The sequence below is a fragment of the Chaetodon trifascialis genome, chromosome 11, assembly GCF_039877785.1.
Source record: "Chaetodon trifascialis isolate fChaTrf1 chromosome 11, fChaTrf1.hap1, whole genome shotgun sequence".
Lineage (NCBI taxonomy): Eukaryota > Metazoa > Chordata > Actinopteri > Chaetodontiformes > Chaetodontidae > Chaetodon > Chaetodon trifascialis.
The window spans coordinates 4,957,133-4,982,042 of record NC_092066.1 but is presented as its reverse complement, the minus strand read 5'-3'; the positions used below and the strand labels follow the sequence as shown (position 1 = coordinate 4,982,042).

Here is a 24,910-nt window from a genome sequence, read left to right as displayed (position 1 = left end):
CTTTCTGAAAGTGTTTATTCAAAATAGGGGCAATAAATACAATTTTTACTGCCCCTAAGCACAAAATTACCATAATATACCGTATCTGTGAGGTGCTGATAGGGTTGCTGATAAGTATAAAGACTCAATGATTACCTCGAGAGGTGGTGAGATTTCTGGCTTCACTTCGCAGCCTCTGGCCTTTTTGCAAAGCGTCGTCTCATCTGCTATCAATTTTAACTGCTCCAAAATGTACGGCAGAGATGGAAGGGAGTGAGTCTTTGTTGCATAAAATCCCTCTTTAGTTTGACTGTCCCATAAAGCATATGTGCCCCCAAGAAATGGCGGAAATAAAACGTCGAGGCAATTCCTGGCGGTTGCCAAAACAAGATTAAAAAATACACATTTAATGTCCCTTAAAGATGAAAACACTGCATTTACGATGGAACCTTAAAATTTCAAGCTCAGTGTGTCGTCAATATCGATGCCGCTGCTGTGGAGTCGACACATGATTGTCACCGTGAAAGGTGAGGTTGTGCGATGGTACGACGAAGAGTGCAATCCGACGCGGTCTCGCTAACAAAGTGTGCAAACATGAACCAATTCTACAACAAGTGGGACCTTTATGGCAGACAACGCCGACTGTTTCCACTGATCTTATGTAAGCTGCTTTAGACGAGCGTCTCCAGAGCACAGTTCACACATTACACATAAGTGGCTGCAAGTCAAATGATTTCCTGTAGAAATATCTCTCCAGATGTCTGTGTTTGTTTGCCTGAAGATATGATTTTGTAATAGGAGACAAAACGCAGCCATTCAAAGCCTTCAGTACTCTGCAGCTGTCAAATAAGTGGTTGCATCCACAGGAAAAAATGTCAGTGAGCTTGAAAATAATTTTGGAAATGAAACGACTTCTCTTTATGAATAAGGCTTACTCTTTATAACGTCTCACTTGTAATAACGCATCAAGATTTTAATATCAGGCAGGAGAGGAACATATAATTTGACGCTTCAAACTGCTCCAATAAACGGGTACAATGCTCACTGCCTCTGTGAGCCTTTCGTAAGCTGATCGCAGTATGAATCCACACTTTGACGTGAGCATAAATAAGCAAAAACTACTAAACTGCAAGAAAAACAAGAGCTTTTCCAACAGCTGCAGACGTTGCATGATCCCACCTCGTGCAGACTTAACAGACAAATTAGATTTAGAGGGGGGGAGGGATTGATTAAATCATGAGACTTGTACAGTAGCTGCATCAGTAGAGGTTAGAGAAGAATGGCGACATTTCAGACTGATTGAATTATGAACATGTGCGGCTAAAGGCCAATCACATGTACCAAAGCTGACACAATATAATGGAAAAACCTCAGATGTCAAATCTTCTGTTGCAGTGAACAAACCAGCACACTTACATATAAATATACAAAGTACCATATGAGCTAGATAGAACCACCTGTACCTTCATTTTGATATGTTAGACTACACTTAAACCTTCTCATCGCTAACGAAGCTTGCAGCGCCGCTCGGTGTGAGCAGCTGCTTGTTCTCCATCCATCGTTTTGAATGTCGTCCACGTTTGAAAAAGGCAGTCCAGTCACAAGACTGGAAGTCAAAGAAAGAGTTTCACACCAAGCAGAGATATCCACCAAGCAGATTTCATTTTGCTGGATATTCAGCATTTTGGAAAGAAGCTCTTCAGTTTCTAATTTAAGTCTACAGCATCCACTTCAAAAACACCATCCGTCGCTTTTTTAAGAAACTCAAAACGTTCGCAATAAGCATCACGTCGTCACATACACATTAAAAAGTGAGTTTCACCCAAAACGCTGAACCTTTGGTCCACATCTCCTTATAAAAATACTATAAAATGTTTCTGAATGCCTTTTTTTTCATACATTTCGGTATAAATATGGAAAAAAAAACTATCCTACTGTGCAAGTGAGAGAAACGAATACTTTTTTTTGACACTTGAGGGTAGGGGAGGTATCTTTTTGTACAAATTGCAGAAATTCATCGAATGAAAAAGCGCTCCCGCCACACCTCGCTTCACAAATACTGTATACAGCATCGACCTCCAATCAAGTGTTAAGTATAGAAACGCACGATGGTAAAAAATGAGAGATGAGGAGAATGAGCATATAGAGACGCGTGCTACCACTCCTTTCCTTTCCTCTCAGATGTGGCATGTACAAAACCTCGCTGTCCACTCATTCTCACTGTCCGCTCTTTACAAAAGAAGACACACCTTAACAGTTTGTGTGTGTTGGCACATAAGCATCGGCACTCTGGTCGCTAACTGTACCACTTTAAGAAGCTCTGCCCCATTTAAATCAAGGTAGATCTTGTTAAGCGATGGCCACTGGGCAGGTTTTAGTGAGGAAAAGGGATCAAAAAGTGCCAAATATATTTATAGTCCAAGCTGCCCCGTTGCTGCAATACATCGAAACAAATAAGTCTTTAAAAATCTGTGTGTATGTGTGTGTTTTTTTTGCAAGATGTGAGAGTCAGAAAATGCAAAGTGTCGATTACAGGGAGGTTTGCTGTAGGTCACTGTACTGCATCACACTGTATAGGTTTGTACAAGGAAATATCTTTAAAATGACCCAAATCTCCATTTGCACGTATTTACAGAGATGGGGTGGGAGGAAACTGTGATGCAGGGAGATGATTCAAGAGCAAGACGAGGGTCGCAGGAAGAGAAAGCTTCTTCTCCTTCAGCTCCTGCCGCTCCTCGTCTTCTTCTTCTGGTCTTCAAAGTGCTCTTCTTCTCTTGTTGCCTCTTTTCTCTTGATTGTAGCTCTCGCTGTTGCTTTTGTGGGAGCACGCAACAGAGGGTCTGCGCAAATGAGTGTGAATGTCGCTTTGCATGTGTTGTGTGTATTGCTGCTAACTGTATTATACGCGATGCTGCTAACTACTGTGCCTTGTTGGAGTGTTTCATTGGTTCAGAAAGTGAACCAAATTCCATGCACTGGATGCTATGGGAACAAAAAAACGATTTGCTTATGATTTTTTTTTTTTTTTTTTAGGTTTATGTATGTTTTTGTTTTATGTGTAATAAGTACTGCTGCTGCAAAAAGCAAGTCAAAGAGTGTGTGTGCGTTTCTCAAACATGAGTCTGCATCCGCTGTGTGTGTCTTTGGGAATAGTCAGAGGGCGGAGACGAGTACGAGAAGCGGGTCGAGCTCCCGTACTGTCCCAGCCCTGTTTCAGGACTCTGCTGGCCCGGCCCTGGCCCCGGCCCTGGTCCCGGCCCCGGCCCGGTCCCTTGTCCTGTTGGATACATCTCATAGGCTGGCCCTTCCTCGATGGGTGGAGCAAAGCCCATGCGGTAGCTGGGATACTGGGAGGGGTATCCGTAGTTGTCATAAGCCAGCTGGGTTGTGCTGTCCATCAGGCCGCAGTCTCCGGGGTAATCTCCAGGCGATTGAAGAGCTGGATTGGGAGGTGGTTGCTGGCTCTGCGCCGCCCTGGAGAAGGTGTTGAACTGGGCGTAGGTGGCGTGGGACATCCTGGAAGGGGGGCGGGGGTCGTAGCAGCCTGCCCTTGAGCCTGGCACTGTGCTAGGGGGAACGGCACCGCTGGCACCAGCCGAGGGTCCGCTGGACGTGGCGCCGGCCGGTCCGCTGTTTGGGTTCGGGGAGCGAAACTCTCCCTGGTAGTGAACGGCACGGGACTGCGGGCGCGCCTCATCATGGGTGGTGGCTCGGACGTTGTAGTAGCCATTGGTTGGATCCTGTGATCAGAGGGGGAGAATATTAGTCTTTCAGGTGAACCGCACGATATATAAGAAGCAGCAAAACTGGGTTAAAACACGAACACTTCCGTGCTTCAGTTAGCTTGATAAGAAGCAGACAAAGGCAGATCTTTGTCGTTTGGGTGTATATTAGTTTATAATGGTGAGATCGACTGTTTCTTTGTAGATAAAAGAGCTTGGTCTGTACCAGCTCTATATGGAAAGTGTCCTGAGACAACTTCTGTTGTGATTTGGCGCTATACAAATAAAATTGAAAAATTGAATTGAATTGAATTGAATTGAATCCATAATAAAACATAAAAAAACAACAAATCTAACCATAAAGGCAAATTAAACATTTGAAATAAAAATATATACATATATAATAAGACATAAAAGAGATTTCATGTTAAATCAAGTAAGAATCTAAAGTAAACACTGACTCTGCCAGCTGAATTTGATGTCATCAGGGGACTCTTAGCATTTGTCATTTTGTCATATAGTCTGAACTGTATCTTGTCAGTCACATCGCGGGCTGATGTGGTTGGTGGTCGGTGCAGCTGGTGACACGCCGTTCTTCATGCTATGTCCAAAAAATGTGATGGTGTGTGAGCGATGCAGCGCACAGTACGTGTATGAGCACGAGACATAATGATACAACTTCACTGACCGGGATAAACATGGTTTTCAATGCAAGGTGACAGGAAGCTCACCTGGACACCAGCTAATTCTGGAAGAAACTCCTTTAGTTTGGTGAGTTTGTTAAAGAGTTCGCTAAGGATATGAGGAGATTTGAGCTCCACGCCTACTTGAAGAAACTGATCATGCTCTGATTTAGTGCAATGCTGCAAATGATGCGTTATCACATCTGGCTTTGGGAACATGAGCGTCACGGGTTATGAAGTGGTGCTGTTATGAAAACCAAACTTTAAACTCCAGCGTGAATGCCGAGCCTGAGGAAACAGTAAGGACTGGTAATTGGCACTTAATGATGGATGTGACATATGATATGTCTGTGCGCCATGCAAGATATAATGTTCAAGATGCTGCAGAAACACACATGTCGGCGGCAGCGAGCGGCCATCTCACCTTGAGCTCGTACTCCTCCCGGGTGTCGCTCTCGCTCCTGATGTCCTGCTTCAGGTCCATGTCGTCTTTGAACGGCTGAGTGGAGGGAGAGAGGGAAACAGAGGGCAGAAACTAAACCATCAAACAACGAAACACACACACGGAAAGAGGGAGGGTGAGAAAGGAAAGGAGAAGGAAGAGAGGGAGGGGAGAGGAAAACAGAGTTTCAGGTTTTTCATCCCAAGAGAGTGGAAGACGAGAAACGGTTAGATGCTGGAAAAAAGGTTCTGGACCGAGCTTTAAAACCGCTTCAGGGAGCCCCGTCGGTTAGATTCTCCAGGACTTCCAGGGTTGAACGCTTTTCTAAAAGGAAGGAGAGTGTGTGTCTTCATTTGTAGTCAGTTTTATCTGCAATGCGTGTGATTGTGTGTGTTTTTGTGTATTTGCATGCTTGTTTGCGTGTGCATTATCCTTTTTTTCATCGGTGTGTTTGCACAGTGCAGGCAGGCGTTTTCTTGATTTTGGGTCGAGTGTGTGTGCATATTTTTGATGCATTCAAATGTGTGTATCTGCAGGCAGGCCTTGTGCATGCGTGCCTGTTTTCCTGTGTGTGCATACTTTCCAGTGCGAATATGCGTGCGTGTCTGCCTCTGCTGCCATGTTGCCCTTTGTGTCGGTGTATCTGCACATTTAAGGCCATTGACCCATACGCCTCCTCTCCACGGCCCCCGGTGACTCAGATGGGTGTCTACTCACGGAGTACATGGCCTTGACCATCCGGGTTGCTGTGGAGACGTCGGCCGCCTCCTCCTCCAGGCTGTGCGTCTCTTTGTTGACCGTCTCTACCTTGATGTCTGGTTTACCGAGGGTGACACCCCGACGACCTGGAAGAAAAACACAACCTCCGGTCACATTCTGGGTCAACGTCAAGATAAATGATTGATTTATTAAACAGTCTAGTTAGAAAAACAACCAAAATAACAAATCTTAATGCTGTTTTTGTCTGCCTCATCCATTATTTGCCTCGTTTCTATTATTTTGCTCTCGGATGATATTGGCGTGTTCAGCAGTTTGGCAGGCGGGCAGCCTCAAAAGGCAGATTTGAATTTTGAGGACTTCAGTATTTGCCATGAAGAAACGAGGTGTCAGGAAACTGCACGTTGCTTTGGAGGAGAAGCTTCTCAGGAGGAGCTGAATGTGTAGATGAACATTTTGAAGCAGATCTTTCTGCCAGAGCATTTTAGGACTGAGGATGATTATTGTTTTTAATCCACACATTTAACTTTACAGCCCCTTCTGTACGTGTAGGATCTCTACATTTCTGACTGGTGGCTCCTTGTAGGAGTTCAAAAAGACACTGTAGGACTGTCTCATTTTTCTGCAAACAAAATCTTATGCAATCAGAAAAATCTACATATAGGGGCTTTAATGCTGCATAAGGCCATTTTTTCCTCAAATGCCAGGAAAAGTGGCATCTTCTTAGCTTCCGAAGGCGAAGAAAAGGCTCAGCAAACATTCATTCTAGCTGTTTTTCTCTTAATAGATATCTTGAAGAGACAATATTCTGCACAAAAACATGAATCCGCAGCATTTTAAGCCCCTTTCAGACAGTAATAATTGACTCCTGCACATATTTGATTAAATGCAGGAGTCACTTTTATATAAAAATCACAACAGCAATCTTGTTAGGTTTCTGAAACACTTCTAACATCTGAATTGTGTGCTGTCACATTGACATGAAGGCTGCAGCGGCACAAGTTTAAATTTGCGCGGGCAGAGATTAAACATATTTCATGTCATTTCATTAAAAAGGTTAGTTAGGTGGGATCGGAGACTCTTTTGCCTTGTGAAACATGGGAGCACAGAGCACAGAGCAACTCTCTCCCAAACCCAGAAAGCTTAAAAGTAAAGATTTAGATCTGTGAAGTCTTAAGCTGCATCGCACAACAAATGAGAGACAGCTTATCTGGAGCCACAACGATGTTTGTTTGAGTTTCTATTTCCAAACTATATCTTTTCTGTAGTGGTGTTATCAGCTCTGAACCAGAAAATACACTCGTATCCCCAGAAAATCCCTCTGGGGACTCTGCCAGTCACCTTCATTGTCTTTCCCGATTCTTTGCTATGGAGCAGCTCAAAATTAAACAACTTGAAGACACCACATGTTCTTCGCTCGCTGGTTTGCAGAAGTGTGGTTTGTGTTCAGAAAAGCTAATTGGATTGCCGCAGGCTGTAGAAATAACATATAGGAATTCATAATTGAAATACTTTTCACCTTTAAATGCTCCTGTTTTCTTCTCTGTTATTTATGCATTCTGTGCAGTGTGTGAGCGGTATATAAATACCATTTATTTAAGAAATGATCGTACAATTCCATGTCAGTAGAATGAAAAGGGAAACACACAGTAGGCGTTTTAAGGCCGTTTGCCATATTATATGAATATTCATTAATCTCATTTGAATAAAATGCTATATGGCTGGCATATGTTCCCCCCTTCAAATGTGTAGAGGCAGAATGACAGATAGGGAGAGTGCATCAAAGAAAGACTGACAGACATATACAGTATGCGTGTGCGCGCTACTGAAAGCACGCACACACACACACACACACGCACACACACACACACACACACACGAGAGAACCACTGGGCGCACTCACTGCCTTTGCGTTGGCGGTAGAGGAAGAAGGCGAGCGCAAGTAGAAACATGAGCAGCAGAATGGAGGAGCCCACCGTACCACCGGCGATAATTCCCACTGGAACAATATCTGAAACAAACACAGGCAGAAAAAAGGGGTCGGGCTTGAGGGACAGCCGCTACAGAAACCTGCGTGGATACGCTGTCGTTTAAGCACAAATCCTGTTGTGTCCTACAGTAGCTTAATATTGGATCTCCGAGGGCTGGTTATGTTGATAAGGCATGCAAGTCAGAGAAGGGATAAAACCGCTGTTAGTGCACATGTGAGGACAAATCCAAGCTCGCTCTCTCTCTCTCTCTCTCTCCCTCAGAGATGTTTTTGTAGATTTTCTGAAGCTTGTGAAATCTGACAGCTGAAAGAATAAGAGCCAGATAAGACTGACAGAGCATGAAGAAATCATTTTCTCAATGTAATGTGACGTACCAAGTTCTCAAAATAAAATGCGTAACCATCCAGAATGCACTCCATTGTCTGTCCTCCAGCTGAGGCCACTGTGCGATCGTGTTGCTCAAAGGCACTTCAGTTTGTGGGAGAGAGAAGAGCATCTTTCACGGGGAAATTAAGGACACTGTGTGGAATTTTAACACTGTCAATAAAACATTGCATGCATCCCTACCGCCTCACGAAAGTGACAAATAAATCTCCTTCCTTATAAAACTTTTTTAAATATGTTGCATTGCCTGCGTTGTTTAGAGGTTTTCACTGAGCTGGTTCATATAGAAGTTTTCCTCTATTGCAGCAGAAAGCTGTGCGTTGCATCACCCGTGTGCTCACGGAGGTACTTTCAGGTGTTATAGTTAAAATTTGTTTCCTATCTTTTAGAATATTTGTTTAGTGTATTAAACCATGCATTCTTTCTTTTTTGCCTTTACTAACACGGCGCTACCTTTAAGGGTTTTACGTCCACCAAATACACAGGTGTAACTATTCAGAAAGCTAAGTATCAAGTGGTTAAGTCCAGTTCCCATAATAAATCCATATATAGAACACGGGATGCAAACAGTAGATGGACCCACTTATCAAAGTGTTGCTCAATAGCACCTCTAGTGGTGACAAACCTCACAGACTAATGTGCTGTAAACACGTGATCTGCTCCATCATGATGATAAACACCACAAAATGCACTCACTAACTGCGTATCTATGACATGATGACTATGTCGCGCTCCCACACTCTCTGTTTTTCCACACCTGTCTCCTCCAGGGTGATGATCATGGTGCCGGGTCCAAAGGAGTTCCAGGCGGTGCAGTTGTAAGGCGAGTGGAAGTCCGACTCCATGACGTTGTTGATGGTGAGGGTGGAGAGGACGGCCCCGCCCTGGGATGGAGGTCGACTCTGCTCCACGGTGTACCTCTCCATCAGGGTTCCCTTCTCCTTCTCCCACACGTTCTCCTTCCACGCCCAAACCTGAAACACGCAGTTCAGAAGGCTTAACTTTTCCCTGAGTTAACAGCAGGTATTATCTGAGGAGCTGCTGACTCGAGCCTCGCCGCGATGGCTGACACGCTGGTTCAGGAAAGGAGGACGGAACTACGCACCAATGCCGAGGTGATGTGTTGCATACTGTATGTATTTAGATACGTGAACCATTTGGGCCACAGATCCTCGTACAGGGGTTTGAAAAGTCACCTGATTACCAAACACAGCCTGGATCTCGAGTATCTCATGTTAACCAAGTTATTCATTCATTCATTAATTCATTTTCTATACCGCCTATCCCTTTCGGGGTTGCGGGGGGGCTGAAGCCTATCCCAGCTGTCAACGGGCAAGAGGCGGGGTATACCCTGGACCGGTCGCCAGTCGATCGCAGGGCAACACACACACTCACACCTAGCCGGGGATCGAACCGGCGACCTTCTTGCTGCTTTTTAGCAGCTACAGCCTTTCTATTGTTTATGTATGCATGTTTGTGTGTTGTTTAAAAAGTGGTACACAATATTTTCTTGTTATTCTAACATTAATTTATGCACACATATGTGTTATCGATGGTTACAGGCGGTCAGTGTGCTTAGTACTGACCCTGTGTGAAATCTAAATATATCTGTATGTTTTGGTCCAGAGGTGGTTTGTTCCTGCTTGTTCAGCAGAAATCCCAATAAAATGATCATGGAAGTATTATAGGAATCTTATAGGAATACTATAGGCAGCAGTGCGTCTCGACGATCCTCTCGCTCCTCTGCGACTACACATTGCTGCTTGTCACACTGATCATGAAGGGGACACTACTCTATTGACCACGTAGGCTGTAGTATAGTATAGAATTGAATATTTATAGTATAGTATAGTTTAGAGAGTATTATAGATCCAAGACAAAACTGACAGAAGGGCAGGACCGAAGGAAAAAGGCACAATTGCAAATCCGTCTGCTACTTCAGCACCACGGACAGCGCCATGGATTTATCAATACACAGCGCGGCGAGAGGACTGATATTTCACAGCCACGGTCGAGGCCATAGATTCTAAGTTGCACAAACCTGAGTCAGATAAAGGATCAATGAGTCAGGCAGACTAGACTAACACATTCACCTAAACACCCCCTCTGCCCCTGCACTCTCTCTGCTCCGGCAGCTTAACAAAAGGAGATGCATGTTGGTCATTTGGTAACAGGGGGTCTGCACCCCTCCTCAACTGCTACGAGGCACAATGCTCTCAGTCTCACTCTGTGTGATCTGCCACTTATAAAAAGGCTGAATTAAAACGGTAAAGCAGAAGTACATCAATTTAGGATTAAGGTAAGATCAAAGCTTGGTACATCTGTAGACTGAAACGCCTGTAAAAGCATAAATCTGTTCCCACTGAACACAGCAGGAAAAGTCCTTCAAGGCCACAGGAGCTCTGTATCAGATGGAGACGCCATTTTCCAATATGTTTTATTTGTCTGAGTTTTATCTAAACTCCAATCTTTACTGCTGCAATTTCCCCTCGGGGATCAATAATGCTAATTTCACTTAATCTTATCTTATGTGGTATTAACCACACTCACACACATAATCACAAGTAAACATTCAGCAAACAGATGGGCCGGTGTGCAGAGAGGTTAAGCGAGTCTGAGCAGGAAATATATTTTAAGCAAAACAAATTATATTCTCGCACCTTGGTAACTATTTTTTTGTTCCTGGCGCAGCACATGTCTAATTAGAATTTGTGCAGCAACTTTTCAGGCTGGGAACACACACATATACAGACACAAACACACACACACAGAGCAGCAAGTGTACGCGAGCGATAAAAACCAAAGCAGGTTTTTCTACTTAAAATCCGCTGAAGTAGAAATTTGAGGGTATTAAATATGGAGCATGGTGATATCAAATATACATAGAGCCATATGTTGGGCTAATGTACCTTTTAACCTGGTTTGAAAAAGGAGAATGTGATCAGGAGTGGATCAAGGAGAAATTTTTAAAAAAGACCCAAATCTTCCGCTTTCTTTTTTCTTTTTTTTTCTTTTTCCTCTGACAATCTGAAATAATGCGTCTTTTCTGTCTCCGGTCTGCCTCTCAAAATCCCTCACTTTCTGTCTTCATTGCTTTTTCTCACAATAATTCTGTTGCACCACCGCACACACACACACACACACACACACACACACACACACACACACACACACACACACACACACACACACACGGCATCACACTCCATATTTTATAAGTCCTTGTGTCTCTGCATTAAGCCGAGACTATAATGTCGTATCACATTATACGCTCTGAGCTCCCTGCCAGTGCGGCAGGGGGGCTGAAGCTTCCTAAAAGCTCTGATTTCTGTCATGTCGGCACTGCACAATTGGATAATTGACGCTGAAAGGTACAGAATTCTACTCTCCCTCCATCTCTCTCCCTCTTATTTCAATCTGTCGTGCCCTCACGCTCTCTCTCACTCATTCTAGCCTTCAAACTCAAACGCTGTCACTTGATTTATTCCCATTTCCCAGCTCCTTTTTGTGATTTGTGAGCGTTCTGGTATTTCCCCTCTTTTTAAAGCTTCATATCGCCTACCGCATCACTCACTTTGCAACTTATATAATTTGCAGACACTTTATATTAAACTGTAGTTTGATCAAGTGTTGCACTCAGTGACTTCAAAGGAAAAAGCTGCGTACAGTCGTGCGGTTACGGCACATTCAGGAGGATATTCCATTACAGTCTGCAGGTGAGGCAATCTGTGTGAATGCTTTGCTATAAAGGAAAGATGGTTTGCACTTTGAAAGGGATCGCTGAGTTGGAACAGTTTTGGCTGGTCGGTCCAAATCGTACTAAAATCAAGAGGGTGCAGATGCTGCACTGACCTTTTCCTGCTGACCATAACAACATAACTGTTACTGTAAGTGATCCTGAAGCCACCATATGTAGAATTTTATGAGATCTTTCTCTTCCTTCCTGGTGAAAATGGAGCCTCTTTCACACATAGTTTCTGGTAAATTACTGGGATAACCTTTCAGGCGCTGCAAGTCATTTTCACTTTTCACACGTTCAGGAACAGCAGCTACATCCAGGAACATTTCCATCTTGTGCCTTTTCACACATGGCGCGCAACGCTGGAGTGGACGGGGCAAGGAGCAGTCCAGCAGATGGCGGGAATGCAACACTTACGGATGCCAAACGCCCCAAAAGTCAACAGAGGAAGACGAAGACTTGGCAAGGCAGCATGTAAATGTATGCGGCGGGAGATGTCTGTTATTATTTTCGGGAACACGGCAGGCGGGAAGCTATTTTTGTGCGGGGCTCTTAATATTCAACAAGTTTGCGAGACAAGTAATGCTTTTTTGTGATCTACTTGAATAAGAAACACACATCTGATGCATTAAAAGGAGCATTAAAGGAGCATTAAAGGAGCATTGAAAGAGCGCCGGATGCTGAGCTGGACAGAAGTAGATATAAATAGGGACACAAATAAATCATCAGCAGTGGTCTGACCAGTTCATGAAAGCATCTTTTGTCAGACGGATGTAACCCTTTATGTGCTTGACCCTGCAGTGTTACTGCTTTCATGACGTGGGTAATCGGTGCTACAGATGTCCCTGAATATGGATCCCTGCTCCCATTCGCACTCGACCCCATGCAGGAAACGTTCCTGAACATTTCAGGGACAGACTGCATGTGTGAGAGGGGCTTCAGTCTAAAGTATTTCATAAATCTGCACAGTCACACCTCAGAGATGAGACGCACCGTTGATGCCTCAAATGAAGCTTGATAGAAATCTCTCTAACCTCTGTGAGCCACCAAGGGGGTCAAAAGATACATCAGAGGAATCACAGCAGGATTAACAGGATAGTAACGCAGAAAAAAACATACTTCTGCTGCACAAAATGGTTTCATTTTTTCTAATTTTCCCTCTTTTGGTGTTTCTGATTAGTCAGATAAATCAATGTGAGAGTGAGTCTTTGGCTGAGCTAATCACAACCCACTGACATGTAGACAGACCCTTTGTAGTAGACCCCTTGTTGCAAAGGATCACAAGTCAAACGGGTGGGAAGCGCTGCTCTGGCCCGGCTCTGAAGGACAGAAATGTGATTGTCTCCAGGCGTCTGTGAAGATTCTCATTCATCCAGGTCACGGTGCTTCTAAATGCTTCCCGAAGGCAACTGCTCCTCAAGCGAGTCCAGCTGCCTTCGGAAAGCACTTAGAAGATTGTCTCGAGGGCAGGAAGTGAATAATGTGACTGGGAAAGTCGGCATGTTTTACAATAGAGATTCTCAGCCAGGGGTGCTTGTACCTCAGGGGGTAGCTCAGCTGTAACACATGAACTCCATGTGCTGTGATTGAGAGCGCGGGAAAACTGGTTAGCAAGGCGGCAGAAAAGTCACAATGGACAGCGACGAGTAGCGACCAGTGCTACATATCAACAAATCAACAAGTGAGGGAACTGAACCACAGTCTTATAAGACTTGAGTTGTGTCTTGTCTGAGCAGAATGAATAAAAGCCGTATCATTAAAACGATAAAGGGCGCTGGATGGTTAAGTTCTGTTTGTAGTCTGTTGGCAAACAGGGATTCAATGGACAGATAATCCCTCAGTCACAGAACAGCTAGATTTTAGTGATTAGCTCCATCTGGGATTTCCACCATTCGATTACCTTTTCCTTTTCAATGCTTCCAAATTAAAGAGATAATAATAATGTACTCATGCTAGACTTTCCAAACATCAAACTGTACTTTTCATAGACGTGGTAACCCGAGGAGCCGTGCTCTCCTTTTTTCATGATTTCTTGTAGCTTATCTGCTGTACAGCGTGCCTCCTCTTTCATTTCAACCGAGCACTACAGCAGCTGTTTCTGATGAGTCACACCTTCCAGCACAGACGAGGAACAGATCGTTCTCACGTACTCGTGACACAGTTGGAGAACAATGCCACTTCTACCAAGCGTTTAGGTAGTAGCACACGCCGAGGAGGCGGGAGTGAAAGTCATTTCGCTTTCAGGGCCGGACGAGGAGGTGCTGCGCTCAGGGTTCTGTCTGAGGCAGACGAAAAGGTCGAGCACCCCTGCAGCAGATTACAACTTCCAAAGGTGGACTTACAATCTTATCAGGTGGGGGGGTGCTCGCGATGTAACACTTGATCTCTCCTCTCTCCCCTCTGACAGCGTACTGGACTGGATCACTGGAGATGATTGGGGGGCCTGAGGAACGGAGACATAAGAGGATTACTGCTGCAGATCATAAGGTTTGAGAGATAAACAAGCAGTGAACTTAACAACAAATCAACAGGTCACTACGACATTAACCCTTCGAGTAAGTAACCAGGGACCGTTAGTGAGAAGACTAACATTTCGCTCTGCACTTGAGGATGTGATAGTGTGATCCAGACGTCTCAGTCGGTGCCCACATTCATGATTTCTCCAGCAATTCAAAGTGTTGTGCTCACTGATGTCTGTTTCCCAGCTTGAAAAAGAACCGAGCCATTCAGAGGTTTGTAGGTCGGATCAAGAATGGAGACGTCATCTTCATGATAAGTCATTCATTATTAAAAAGCTCGAAAAAGGGTCTAAGGACAGAGGCGGTCGTGCACTGTACAGATTGTGAAGCCCCCTGAGGCTAATGCGTTGTGATTTTGGGCTATTTAAATACAATTCGACTTGACTTGACAGAACAGGACCTGGCCACACCAACCTTCATGAGATAACTTCAAATTTCACGTGGTGCTTTGAATGGAGTTCAACTTTGTCTCTTGACCAATTGCAAACCAGCTTGCAAAGCTGACCGTGAAGGTGGATTCATGCTTTGGAGCCTTATGCTGCGACACAGCTGATGTTCACCTCCTCAAAAATCTGACTAAACTTCAGGCTGTGGCGGCAGCAGAGACACCATGAGGAAACTGAAGAAACACTCATCTGTTGCTTTATCAGAACAGGCATTTCCACTGGAAACCAGTCATTGCAGTAGCCGCTCATGTTGCACAATGAGTGCACAGCAGTATACTCCTCTTTGAAAGAACTGCACTGACATATTGTCCAGTAAACAGAGCATGAGCACAAACTATCCCACCAAGCTTTCAGTGGTGAATCACTTCTAATTTATTAAGTCCGTCATTCCCAACCAGGCGTATTTTTGCACCCTAAGGTGTACTTCTGCAGCTCCCACGTTTTAAGTGGCTTAATTAATTTGAGAAAATAGAAATTGCATTTTGATTAAAAGTCAGGGTAAATGGTTGAAATGTATTTATTTAATGCAAAGTTGACCAAAATCAATAAACACATTTAGGTAATGAACAGTAATGATATACAGTCTAAAATCAATTCAAATAAACACATTTGCAACATGGCAGGTGCTTTCCATGAAGGGGTACTCTGTTAGTCTGTGAGGGGCTGCGGGGGTACGTCAGACAGAAATGGTTGGGAATCACTGTGTTTAGTAATTACTGGTGTCTCAGGGAGGGAGTTCTGACAGTGAAATATTGGCTTTGGGCCTGTTTAAGAAGAATTAGCTGTTGGGTTTTGGGTCAGTTTTGAGCTGGAGTGAATCAGCCTGCGTCGACATAAACGCGAGGCCCGTGCAGTCGTGACGGAACAAACGCATCATTTTGAAAGTCATCTCCCGTGTCTGACGCAGAGGCAGGGCTTTGCTGTGAAGGAAGATCGAGACGTTTTTATAATTTCTGCGAATATCAGCGCTGTTATTGAGAGCGGAGCGACTGACCGTTGACGGTGAGCGTGACCTCGGTCTCTCCCACCCCAATCCGGGGCACGATGGCCTTGCAGACATACTGGCCTGCATCGGCCTGGCTCACCGACTTCAGATACAGCTGGTTGTTGTTGCTGAGCACCTGGACACACACACACACACACACACACACACACACACACACACACACACACACACACACACACACAAGCATAAGTATGCATAAACAGCAGCAGAGTATATTTAAGAGGTGGAGAGTGGAGACAGACAGGGAGAGATGTTAAAAAGAAGGAGGGATGGAGGGAGATATATTTAATTCATAAAACATGTTGATTTACTCAGCAGGCTCCATTAGTTTTTCCTGGAGCTTTTCTTAACTTGTTAGGCATGAATTAAAGATTTAAGATATGAAGACGGAGTTTTACTTCTAATCGTCTGATTTAAAACTGAGCAAACATTTATGAAGTCTGGGTCTTAGACATTAATATAGGTTGGGATTGGGGTTTTCGGCAGGATTTGGCTGTAATTCCAAGCACTTTCTCTTTCTTCCCGTATAAATCTGAAAATATGACATTTGAGTGATGTAGAAGCTTCATGAGTATGAAATACAGGCTTCAAGGTCAGAGGTCAGCAGAGGGTTTGTTCTCACCATGTTGGAGCCCTTCTTGGTCCAGGTGAGGGTGAGAGGGGGGTTGCCAGACCACTTGCAGTTCAGAGTGACGTCAGAGTCCACATCGACCGTAACTGGCCTGGGCTCCACTATCAGTATTGGGCCAACTGGAGGAGAGTAAGAGGGCGTCCAAACCAAGAATGATAACTATGACAATAACTAAAAATATATAAGATGGGGCGCCGATGGGTTCTGTGAGTCCTTACTGATCCACTCTTATTCACTTAACTCTGTTTATCTCCAGCCTTTGACAACAAATTCTATAAGGCTTGATGAATTGAATTGGACTGAAGTGAGAACAGATTATACAGTAACCATCTACAGCAAGTTTATTCTGCACAATACATGAATACAGTGTTGCAACAAAATGAATGCAGTGTGGCTCTTCAAACAAATACTGACAAATATAACCACTGGAACGCACACACACCATCAGCGTCCCACTCAGCTCAGGAGTGTTTGCACTCTACTCACAGTGCACGTCCACCAGGATGCTGACGTTGGTGCTTCCCACGGCGTTGAAAACCTGACAGGACACCGGCTCGGTGAAGAAGGAGTGATCGGCTGTGGTGACAAACACGCTCTCTCTGGCCCCCTCCAGCAGCACGCCACCTTTTGCCCACCTGATGGAGAAGCAAATCCCCATTTAACAAGATATCAAGCCCTGCAAATCACTGTTATGTCTCTTTGTCAGCGGGAAGTCTCATGAGCATGATGGGTTTTTATAATGTTTTGGTGGTGATCCAACTTTTAGATTTCCACTATTAGATAATGAGTGTTTTTATATCATCAATTAATGCTATTAAATTAAAGGATTTAGAGGCATCTATTGGTAAAGTTGCAACCAACCAACTGAAAAACATAAAAGACATGGAAGGCCAGTGTTTGATTTGTCCTTTCTGGGCTGCTGTAGAGACATGGCGGACTCCGTGGAAGAGGACCCAGCTCATTGTAAGGTAACAAAAACACAATTATTCTTCCTTTCAGGTGATTATACACTGATGAAAACATAACTGACTGTCATATTTCATTTCTGCCAATAGATCCCCATAAATCTGACACAGTGAGCCTTTAAACAGCCTTGATGTCAAAACCTGCTGGAATGACTGCAAGTTCAAGAAATAAATTTCTCTATATTTCTGTTATCCATACTGTGCCTTGCCAGATATATAGCTCAAAATCATATAACCATATTGTACATCTGCCATTAGATGACACTCTAATATACACTCAATAGGCTGAGTGCCTAAGTGGCCTGGCAGTGCTCCCACTCCGGGACCCTCTGGTGGAGTCTTAAACCTCAGATTAAAACCACCGTGTGAAAGTACAGCATTTTGCAATTTCAGTGCTTCGGTGCTGTCGCTTAAGATAAAAGTCACTGTTTAATTGTACGAATGTTCGATACTTTCACCGATTCTGTTCTGCAAGCAGAAATTACAGTTCAGGATCAGCTCCAGATGGTGGTTACAAGCAGACTGGAAGAGATGAAAGAAAATCTATTGGCATTAAATAGAATTGCAGTCTGGCTGCTGATGTTAGACTGCAGGTATCAAAAGAAACACTAAACACCATTGAACAGCCCAGTGCATCCTGAACTGGATGTAAAGTTGCAACAGTGCTGTCAAAATGAGCAGGAACATGTTTGATTTTTCGATACTAAAGTCCATTCAGGTAGAATCCAGGAAAAAGTCTCTTTCAGACCTGTAGCCCATGATGGGAGGGTTGGCAGTGGCTTGGCAGGTGAAGGTGACTCTCTCGCCCTCCAGGACAGAACGAGGCTCGATGGACAAGGTCACCATAGGAGGATCTGCACAGGGAAGGGTACATATTCAATGTACGAGCAGCATGAGCATCGATTTCCCACAAAAATAAGTCACCCAAACTATAAATTTCACAATAAAGCTGGCGTTCCAAAAGCCCATTTCTCTGCAGCCTTCTGCACTAACACAGCGCTGGTACTGCATCTACTGTTACTGCAGTTATTCTCACAGTAATTACTGACTACACTGGGCTGGAAAAACACATCAATCTTCTTGATTGAAAATTCAAACTTTACTTGTGAGCAATCATTCCTTATTTCTTCGGGGACATGAATGAAATCCTTTTAAACACAAAAAGTTTCCGGTTTTCCAGCTGTTGCAGAAAATCAACGTGCTGAACTGCTTTGGGAGGAAATTACTGGCCCTAAAGATTGCGCCAAATCAATGCAAACAGCTAAATCAGACCTGGAACCAGCCCAAGTTTGTGAATGGTGGAAAAAAAATAGTGGCTGTAAATTCATATACACAGCATATGTGTTGTTTTTTGCAAATATTTATGTCAAGTTGACGAGCGCCGGGGCAGCTGATCAAAATTATAGAGTGATTTTGGCTCCGGTCGCCTGAGCCCTTTGCACATTTCCACTCTGACACAGAACAAAGGCAACATACGGTGGACGTTGAGGGTAACGGTGGCTCGTTTGCCCATCGGCACCGCCGGGTTGCTGGCCACGCAGGTGAAGTTGCGGCCGCTGTCAGTGTCGGCTGGTGTGATTGGCAGGTAGCTCCTGGTCGTCACTCTCTTCCTGTCTGGTAGCACTTCCTGTTTGGCAAAAGAAACAGGAGGGAGGGGAGAGGCGGGATGTGGGTAGAGGATGGTGCGGGTAGAATTTAGGGAGGAGAGCCGACAGAGACAGATCAAAGAAGAGGAGGAGGAGCACGGTTGATGGGGAAGGACGAGAAAGGACGAAAAAAGGAGGGAATGGGAAACATCAAGGGAGAAATAAGAGGGAGGGAGACATAGGAGGGTTATTAATGGAGCCAAGAGAGATAAAGAAATAGAATAAAATGGAAATAGAAACAGCAGTCTGAAGATAGAAATAAAATAAACAACATTTTGAGGCATGATGCAGGAGAAAGAGAAGTTGGAAACTGGAAAAGTGCAAATGAGAATGTAAGGGAGACGTTTTATAGAAAGCTGAGTTCTTCTACTTCATTTACTGTTGGAAAACATCTGCCTGCAGGATGTTCTTCCCATTAAAACAAGAAGTTAGAAATGGATGTTTATATATGTGTGTATATATTTAGGTTTTGGTTAAGGTGAGGTGAGACAATTTGAAAGCATCATCCTGGGTTTTGGGGATTTTGCAGAGGGAATTCTTCACAGTTTTTCACATTTTACAATTAAAGGATTTCTTTATAAATCAGAATATCTTTGATAGATGAATCAGTAATGAGGATAATCCTTATTTGCATAAGTTCTAATTTTTTTCCCGCACAATGAGAGCCTAAAATCCAGTCTCTTCCAGTCAGTCTGGAGGTGGGATTCTTACAGCCGTCACTGCAGTGTAAATGCGTGGTCAGTAACACGGTAACATAAGAGCAGCATGTAATATGTATGAGCATGTGTGGGGGGCATAAAACCGGCTGCAAGAGATGTAAAAACATCTGTGCTCGAGTGTGTGAGTCAGTGTTTGCTGCTGCCTCGACGTGCATGTGAAAGCATGAGTGTGCATACGCCAGTGTGTGTCTACGTGTGTGTGCACGCGCGTGCTTGCAGGCGTAATTTCATGTGTGTAGGAGAGTATACGAGAGTGTGAAGAGTGTGTGAATGCGGGAGAAAAGAATGCAAAATATATCACTGCGATCATAACTGTCACCGAGTAGTTCCTGCTTATGTGTGTGTGTGTGTGTGTGTGTGTGTGTGTGTGTGTGTGTGTGTGTGTGTGTGTGTGTGTGTGTGTGTGTGTGTGTGTGTGAGACAGCCTCACATGTGGTTTAATTAAACAGGTCTTGGATCTCTGCATGTTTCATGTTGTGTCACGACCATAAAGTGTGGAAAGCAGCTGATGTCGAGGGTGTGTGTGGTCTGCATCCACATGTTCCTCTCTTATGTGCGAGCTTGGTCGACTGCGGTGTAATAAAGTGTATTCAAGAGGGAGTGTACTGCATGTAGATACTACTGAGAAACACTGGATCGATGGGATCAGGTCAAGATTGATCTGACAATGCTGAGGTCAAAACATCTATTTAAATAAGTCTGCATTTGGCATGTGAACACAAAGTTTACTGAAAAACCACAAGTGCATCTCTTTAACTACTGCATGCGGCCTAATCAAAACTGCAGCGAAATAAAGTACAAGTAACTGTAGAGGTATTACTAAGTTTCATTCCAAACTTCATGCACCGTTACTATGATTCTCCCGTTTGTCCTGACACTCAAAGCCTTCAAAAATCAACAGAAATATTTAACAGTGGCTGACTGAGTCAACACATTGCAGCCCCCCAAAATAGACTGACATGATGAATGAATTATATATACTGAGCAGCTGTGTGACACTCTTCCTGTCATGCTGTTGTTTGTCTTATCTGGGGTTAAAAAAGTGCAGCACTTAAATGTGAGCATGTACGTCCACCCGATGTCTCCAGTGTTGACTGTGGCATCATTCTTTAGCCAAACAGGGGAAGTTTCAGCAAAATTCAGTTTATTTTCTTCATGACGTGATAAAACGACTCAGCAATGTCACTACTTTGTGTTTTAATTTCATTTTGTTTGCCTGTTGCGCCTTTCATCAAATAACAGAGCAGCCAAGGCTTTCTCAGATCGAGAAGATGCGATGTTGCCATTGATATCTACTGATTTCAGTTTGATATGCTAAAGAGATGCATTTCAGTGATGTTTGTGTGCTTTCATTACCACTATTGAAAATAAATACTGTTAATTGGATCCCAAATGCTTTAATTCTCCTACCACGTTTCAAGGTAGAAAAAGCGGCTTCCCACTGGTGAGCAGGTCAAAATCTCTAATCAGTTAACACTGAAAGCATCGCTTCATAAATATGCTGAGATGTTATCATTTTGTCAACCAAGAGCCAAAATAGTCTTGTGCAGACTGTCGACCATACTATGTGCAATGCATACTTTATTTCCCTAATGCAGGACTCCAGGGGTGATGTGTGGCCTGAGGTGTACAAACTGTATTTCCCCTTCAAAGTGCTCACAGCAAAAAAACACACAAACAAACAACAAACAGACTGAGAGTGGCTGTTAGCGAGGAGCAGATTGGAAATTGTGTTAAAAGCTCACTCGACAGTAGGCGAGTGAGATTAAGCAGAACTCATTTTAGCGTAATAAACTGGTTGTGGTTTAATGTGCGCTTCATGTTGCATGACTTGCACAGGTGTGTTTGCAGTCATCTGCGTGTGTGTATGGGTGTGTGTGAGTCACCGTGGAGTGGTAGGCCCCCTCCACAGCGACTCCATCCTTGGTCCACTGGATGTGTGCTGCAGGCTTGGCCCCGCGGGTCAAGCAGGTCAGGTTGTACGGCGTCCCAGCCATCAGCAGGAGCTCCGGGGATCCATCAACCACCGGGTCCTCGGGGGGTACTGGAGGAGACACACACACACAAATCCACTTGAACATTTATGCAAGCATGCACTCATGCATACAGACAAATCTATACATGCACACACACACACAGACACACACATTAATACCATCCAGCATCTTTCCAACACAGGAGCGAGAATTCCTTCGACCTAAGTGTTTTCTTCTGCCTCTGATGTCGATGAAAGCCATTAAAAACACATTGAATGTCCTCAAGAAGCATTTGCCTCATGTGTAAAACAAGGCTGTGCTCATTAAAAGTTCCCATTTTGGAAATACATCCCGTGGCTTTGACAAAACAACGGTGAGATGCCACATTAATTGTCCCTCTCTTTGGGAAATCAGGAGGTTTACACCACACTGTTGTGATATCACAATCTGCTGTCCAGCATTTCTTCAGAATGTTATCACTGCTTGACCTTTAACCACTGGGTACTTTGCAATTTCTAAATTCCTTCCCAATGTCTTGTTACTCTCCACACTTCTTCCTATCTATCAGTATTTCACAATCAAAAGCGACCTAACGCTAAATTTTATGGCCAAAGCTAAAAGGTAGCTCGTCAGATATGCAGCTCCATAAAATGACATTTCTTTGTTTGGCTGCTTGTGCTGCTGCGAACAAATAATTTACTTTAGCTCCCCGCACCAAGGAAACTTGTTGATTGTGGAAGTTGACTTCCTGAGAAGGATGATGGAAACAGATAAAAAAGAAAGATTTTCTGCAAGATTCAGGTTGAACCAGCTCTGGAAATGTGACTCCAAGCTGATGATGTGCTTCTAACCACACTGCTCATCCACGAAGGTGCTTCTGAGTGTGAAGCTCGTTCCCTCAAGTCAGGAAACCTGCTCTTCACACAAACACAGGTATCAACGGGGCATTTTAGATTTGATAATAAAGCAAAAGAAGGTCCTTTTCTCAAGGTTGAAGGAAAATCAGAAAAACGTGTCTGCAGCCAGGTCGCTTACTGAGCACATTGAGTTTGGCCCTCCTGGAGCGCAGGGCGGCCTCGGTGGCCTGACACTCGTACAGAGAGTCATCAGACAGCTCAGCATTGGAGATCTCCAGGTTGTACTGGCCGATGTCCAGAGCCCGCAGCACCCGGTACCTGGGCCAGGCTGCAGAGGACAAACAGATAAACAGGTTTGCAGATAAACAGGCGGAGAGACATCCAGCAGCAAACTCTCATTCATGTGTTGTAGTTTCTGTTCTAGCTCTACTATAAGTCGTAATGCATGTTTATTTACAGGTCAGTTCGGTAAATGAACTTCTGGAACGTAATTTAAAAATAGTGCGTCACCTGGTAAACATGACCTACTGTTAAAACGATTGCTGGCGTGAAGGATGAGGCACATTACGCGCCGCTATTACAGTCATGAGTCACCGTAACAGCACCGCCATCACAACCGATCTGTGTATGAGGATGATTTTTATTTTAGAAACACTGGTGAGTGATGAGCTTCAGGTCGGCACACTGAAAAATAAGAAGTTTATTTCAGGTTTTGGAACTAGACTTTTTATTTCCATCTACTTATGAAAGAAAACTAGATGAAAAATATACATTTATGGGGGAAGAAAGCTGCAGGTTCACGTTTTAAACCTGATGTCTTTTTCACCTTTTATGATAAGTTTTGCTATGAAGGACATCTTAAAATCTGGGGGTCAGTAATTTTTAGCTGTCATGAATCTTTAACTCCTGTCAAAAAGTGTTTAGGCTGGAAAAGTGCAGATATTGGAGAAGAAATGTAGCTCATTTAAGAGGGTAGTTCACCTAAATGGACCGCTCTCCATAAAAAGTAGTCCCTGTGGAAACTCTGCACTGTCTCCTGTGGTCGAGCCAGAATAGCAGCGGCACTTTTTATTGCAAAGACATGTTGCTTTTACTTTTTTTTTGTTTGTTTTTTTAGATTTGTTATTCTTATTTTTTTCATGTTGTGAGTTGCACAAAAAAAATTCCATTAACCTCTACTGTGCTGCAGCAGAAATCTCTGGGATGGATATTTCAAAACCTCAGCAAATAAAACCAAAGTATCTGGAAGCATATAAAGCACTAAAAGGTGAGGGAGGAAATATACTTTTTTCAGCAATTTTGGCAAACTCACCCTTTTAAACTGTCATTTCCTAAGCTGCATAAAGAACACCAAAAACATAAAGGAACAGAAAACCTTTGAACACAATTATCTGCTCATCGGCTTCTTTTATTCAGTGTCAGCGACAGCGTTTCTGTGGCTCCGCTGTCACCTGACTTGTTTACAAGATAAAGCAGATGTAAAAGCTCTTATGAAAATGGATAAAAGCTGAATCACAATTACATCACATCAATCATGGACAGAGAGCAGCGAATGGGACATGCGTTTGTGTGAAAATGTCAAAGCTTTTTGTCATAACACACAGATAGCATTTAGCATTAATAGCATTCATTTCAGAAGTTCTCAAGTCCTTTTTGGATTGACCAGAGCCTCTGGACATGATAGCATGTCCTTCAGACAAACAACAGAGGAAGGTAATGCATGCAGGAGCGCGCACACACACACAGCAGCACACACACACAGCAGCACAGTCAGAGATAAACAGCTGAAGGGGTTTTCGACAAACACTGATCAAACATTGCCTCGTATACGACGGCGCCACACCAGTTCCTGTAGCATACACAAACTGCAGAACTACAGGTAGCGCCGTTCCAATTACGACACCCCCTTTTCTCTCTGTTTGAACCCTCGCCTCTCAGACAAAGACATAATTGAGCGTGACGTCCCACTAGGGGGCACTCATTGATCCTCCGTGCCCAATCCTAACATGACATCATGGATTCAGATGGCAAAGGCAGGCAGGCAGTTGGGGTGCGGAGAGGAGGAGGAAGGAGGGTGGGGGGGGGGAGAGAAAAGTATTAGTGGAGATTACATCATCCACTCCAGCACCTCGCAGCATAGCAACCACAGAGGTGAAAGCACCCCGGGGAGAAGGAGAAGGAGAAGGAGGAGGAGGAGGAGGAGGAGGAGGAGGAGGAGGAGGAGGTTGAAGACGAACAATAAACTGCCACCACTGATGCCTGCTGCTAGTGAGTAGATGAGAGTGTGTGCTTCATGTATTCGCTTTGATACATGTAAACATACACACACGTATATGTTGCTGGATATTTATTCTATATTAAAAGTGTTTTCTTCATATTTCAGGTATTTTACATTTACATGCGCAACTACGTGATGTCGAGCAAACTGTTTTTGATGGTGAATGAACGCAGATCTCCTGTGTGTGTGTGTGGGTGTGCAAACTGCAGG

The 24,910-nt window shown here is 43.9% G+C and overlaps 1 protein-coding gene across 2 annotated transcripts in view; it reads right to left on the bottom strand.

Annotated features, from left to right (window-relative positions):
- Window positions 1–2,958: 2,958 nt before the first annotated feature.
- The window catches only part of kirrel1b (kirre like nephrin family adhesion molecule 1b), a 67,017-nt gene continuing 45,065 nt past the window's right edge, over window positions 2,959–24,910 (bottom strand). The window contains exons 3-15 of one of the 2 annotated variants that reach the window (XM_070973761.1): window positions 22,601–22,750; window positions 21,476–21,633; window positions 18,701–18,851; window positions 17,973–18,078; window positions 16,746–16,894; window positions 16,251–16,378; window positions 15,617–15,743; window positions 14,000–14,100; window positions 8,676–8,892; window positions 7,447–7,554; window positions 5,544–5,671; window positions 4,809–4,919; window positions 2,959–3,719 (exon numbers count right to left, since the gene is read on the bottom strand). In XM_070973761.1, coding sequence (XP_070829862.1) covers window positions 3,090–3,719; window positions 4,809–4,919; window positions 5,544–5,671; window positions 7,447–7,554; window positions 8,676–8,892; window positions 14,000–14,100; window positions 15,617–15,743; window positions 16,251–16,378; window positions 16,746–16,894; window positions 17,973–18,078; window positions 18,701–18,851; window positions 21,476–21,633; window positions 22,601–22,750 — 2,264 coding nt within the window. In that variant the 3' untranslated portion in view covers window positions 2,959–3,089. The remainder of the gene's footprint in view (window positions 3,720–4,808; window positions 4,920–5,543; window positions 5,672–7,446; window positions 7,555–8,675; window positions 8,893–13,999; window positions 14,101–15,616; window positions 15,744–16,250; window positions 16,379–16,745; window positions 16,895–17,972; window positions 18,079–18,700; window positions 18,852–21,475; window positions 21,634–22,600; window positions 22,751–24,910) is intronic. The other variant, XM_070973762.1, reaches the window with a different exon arrangement.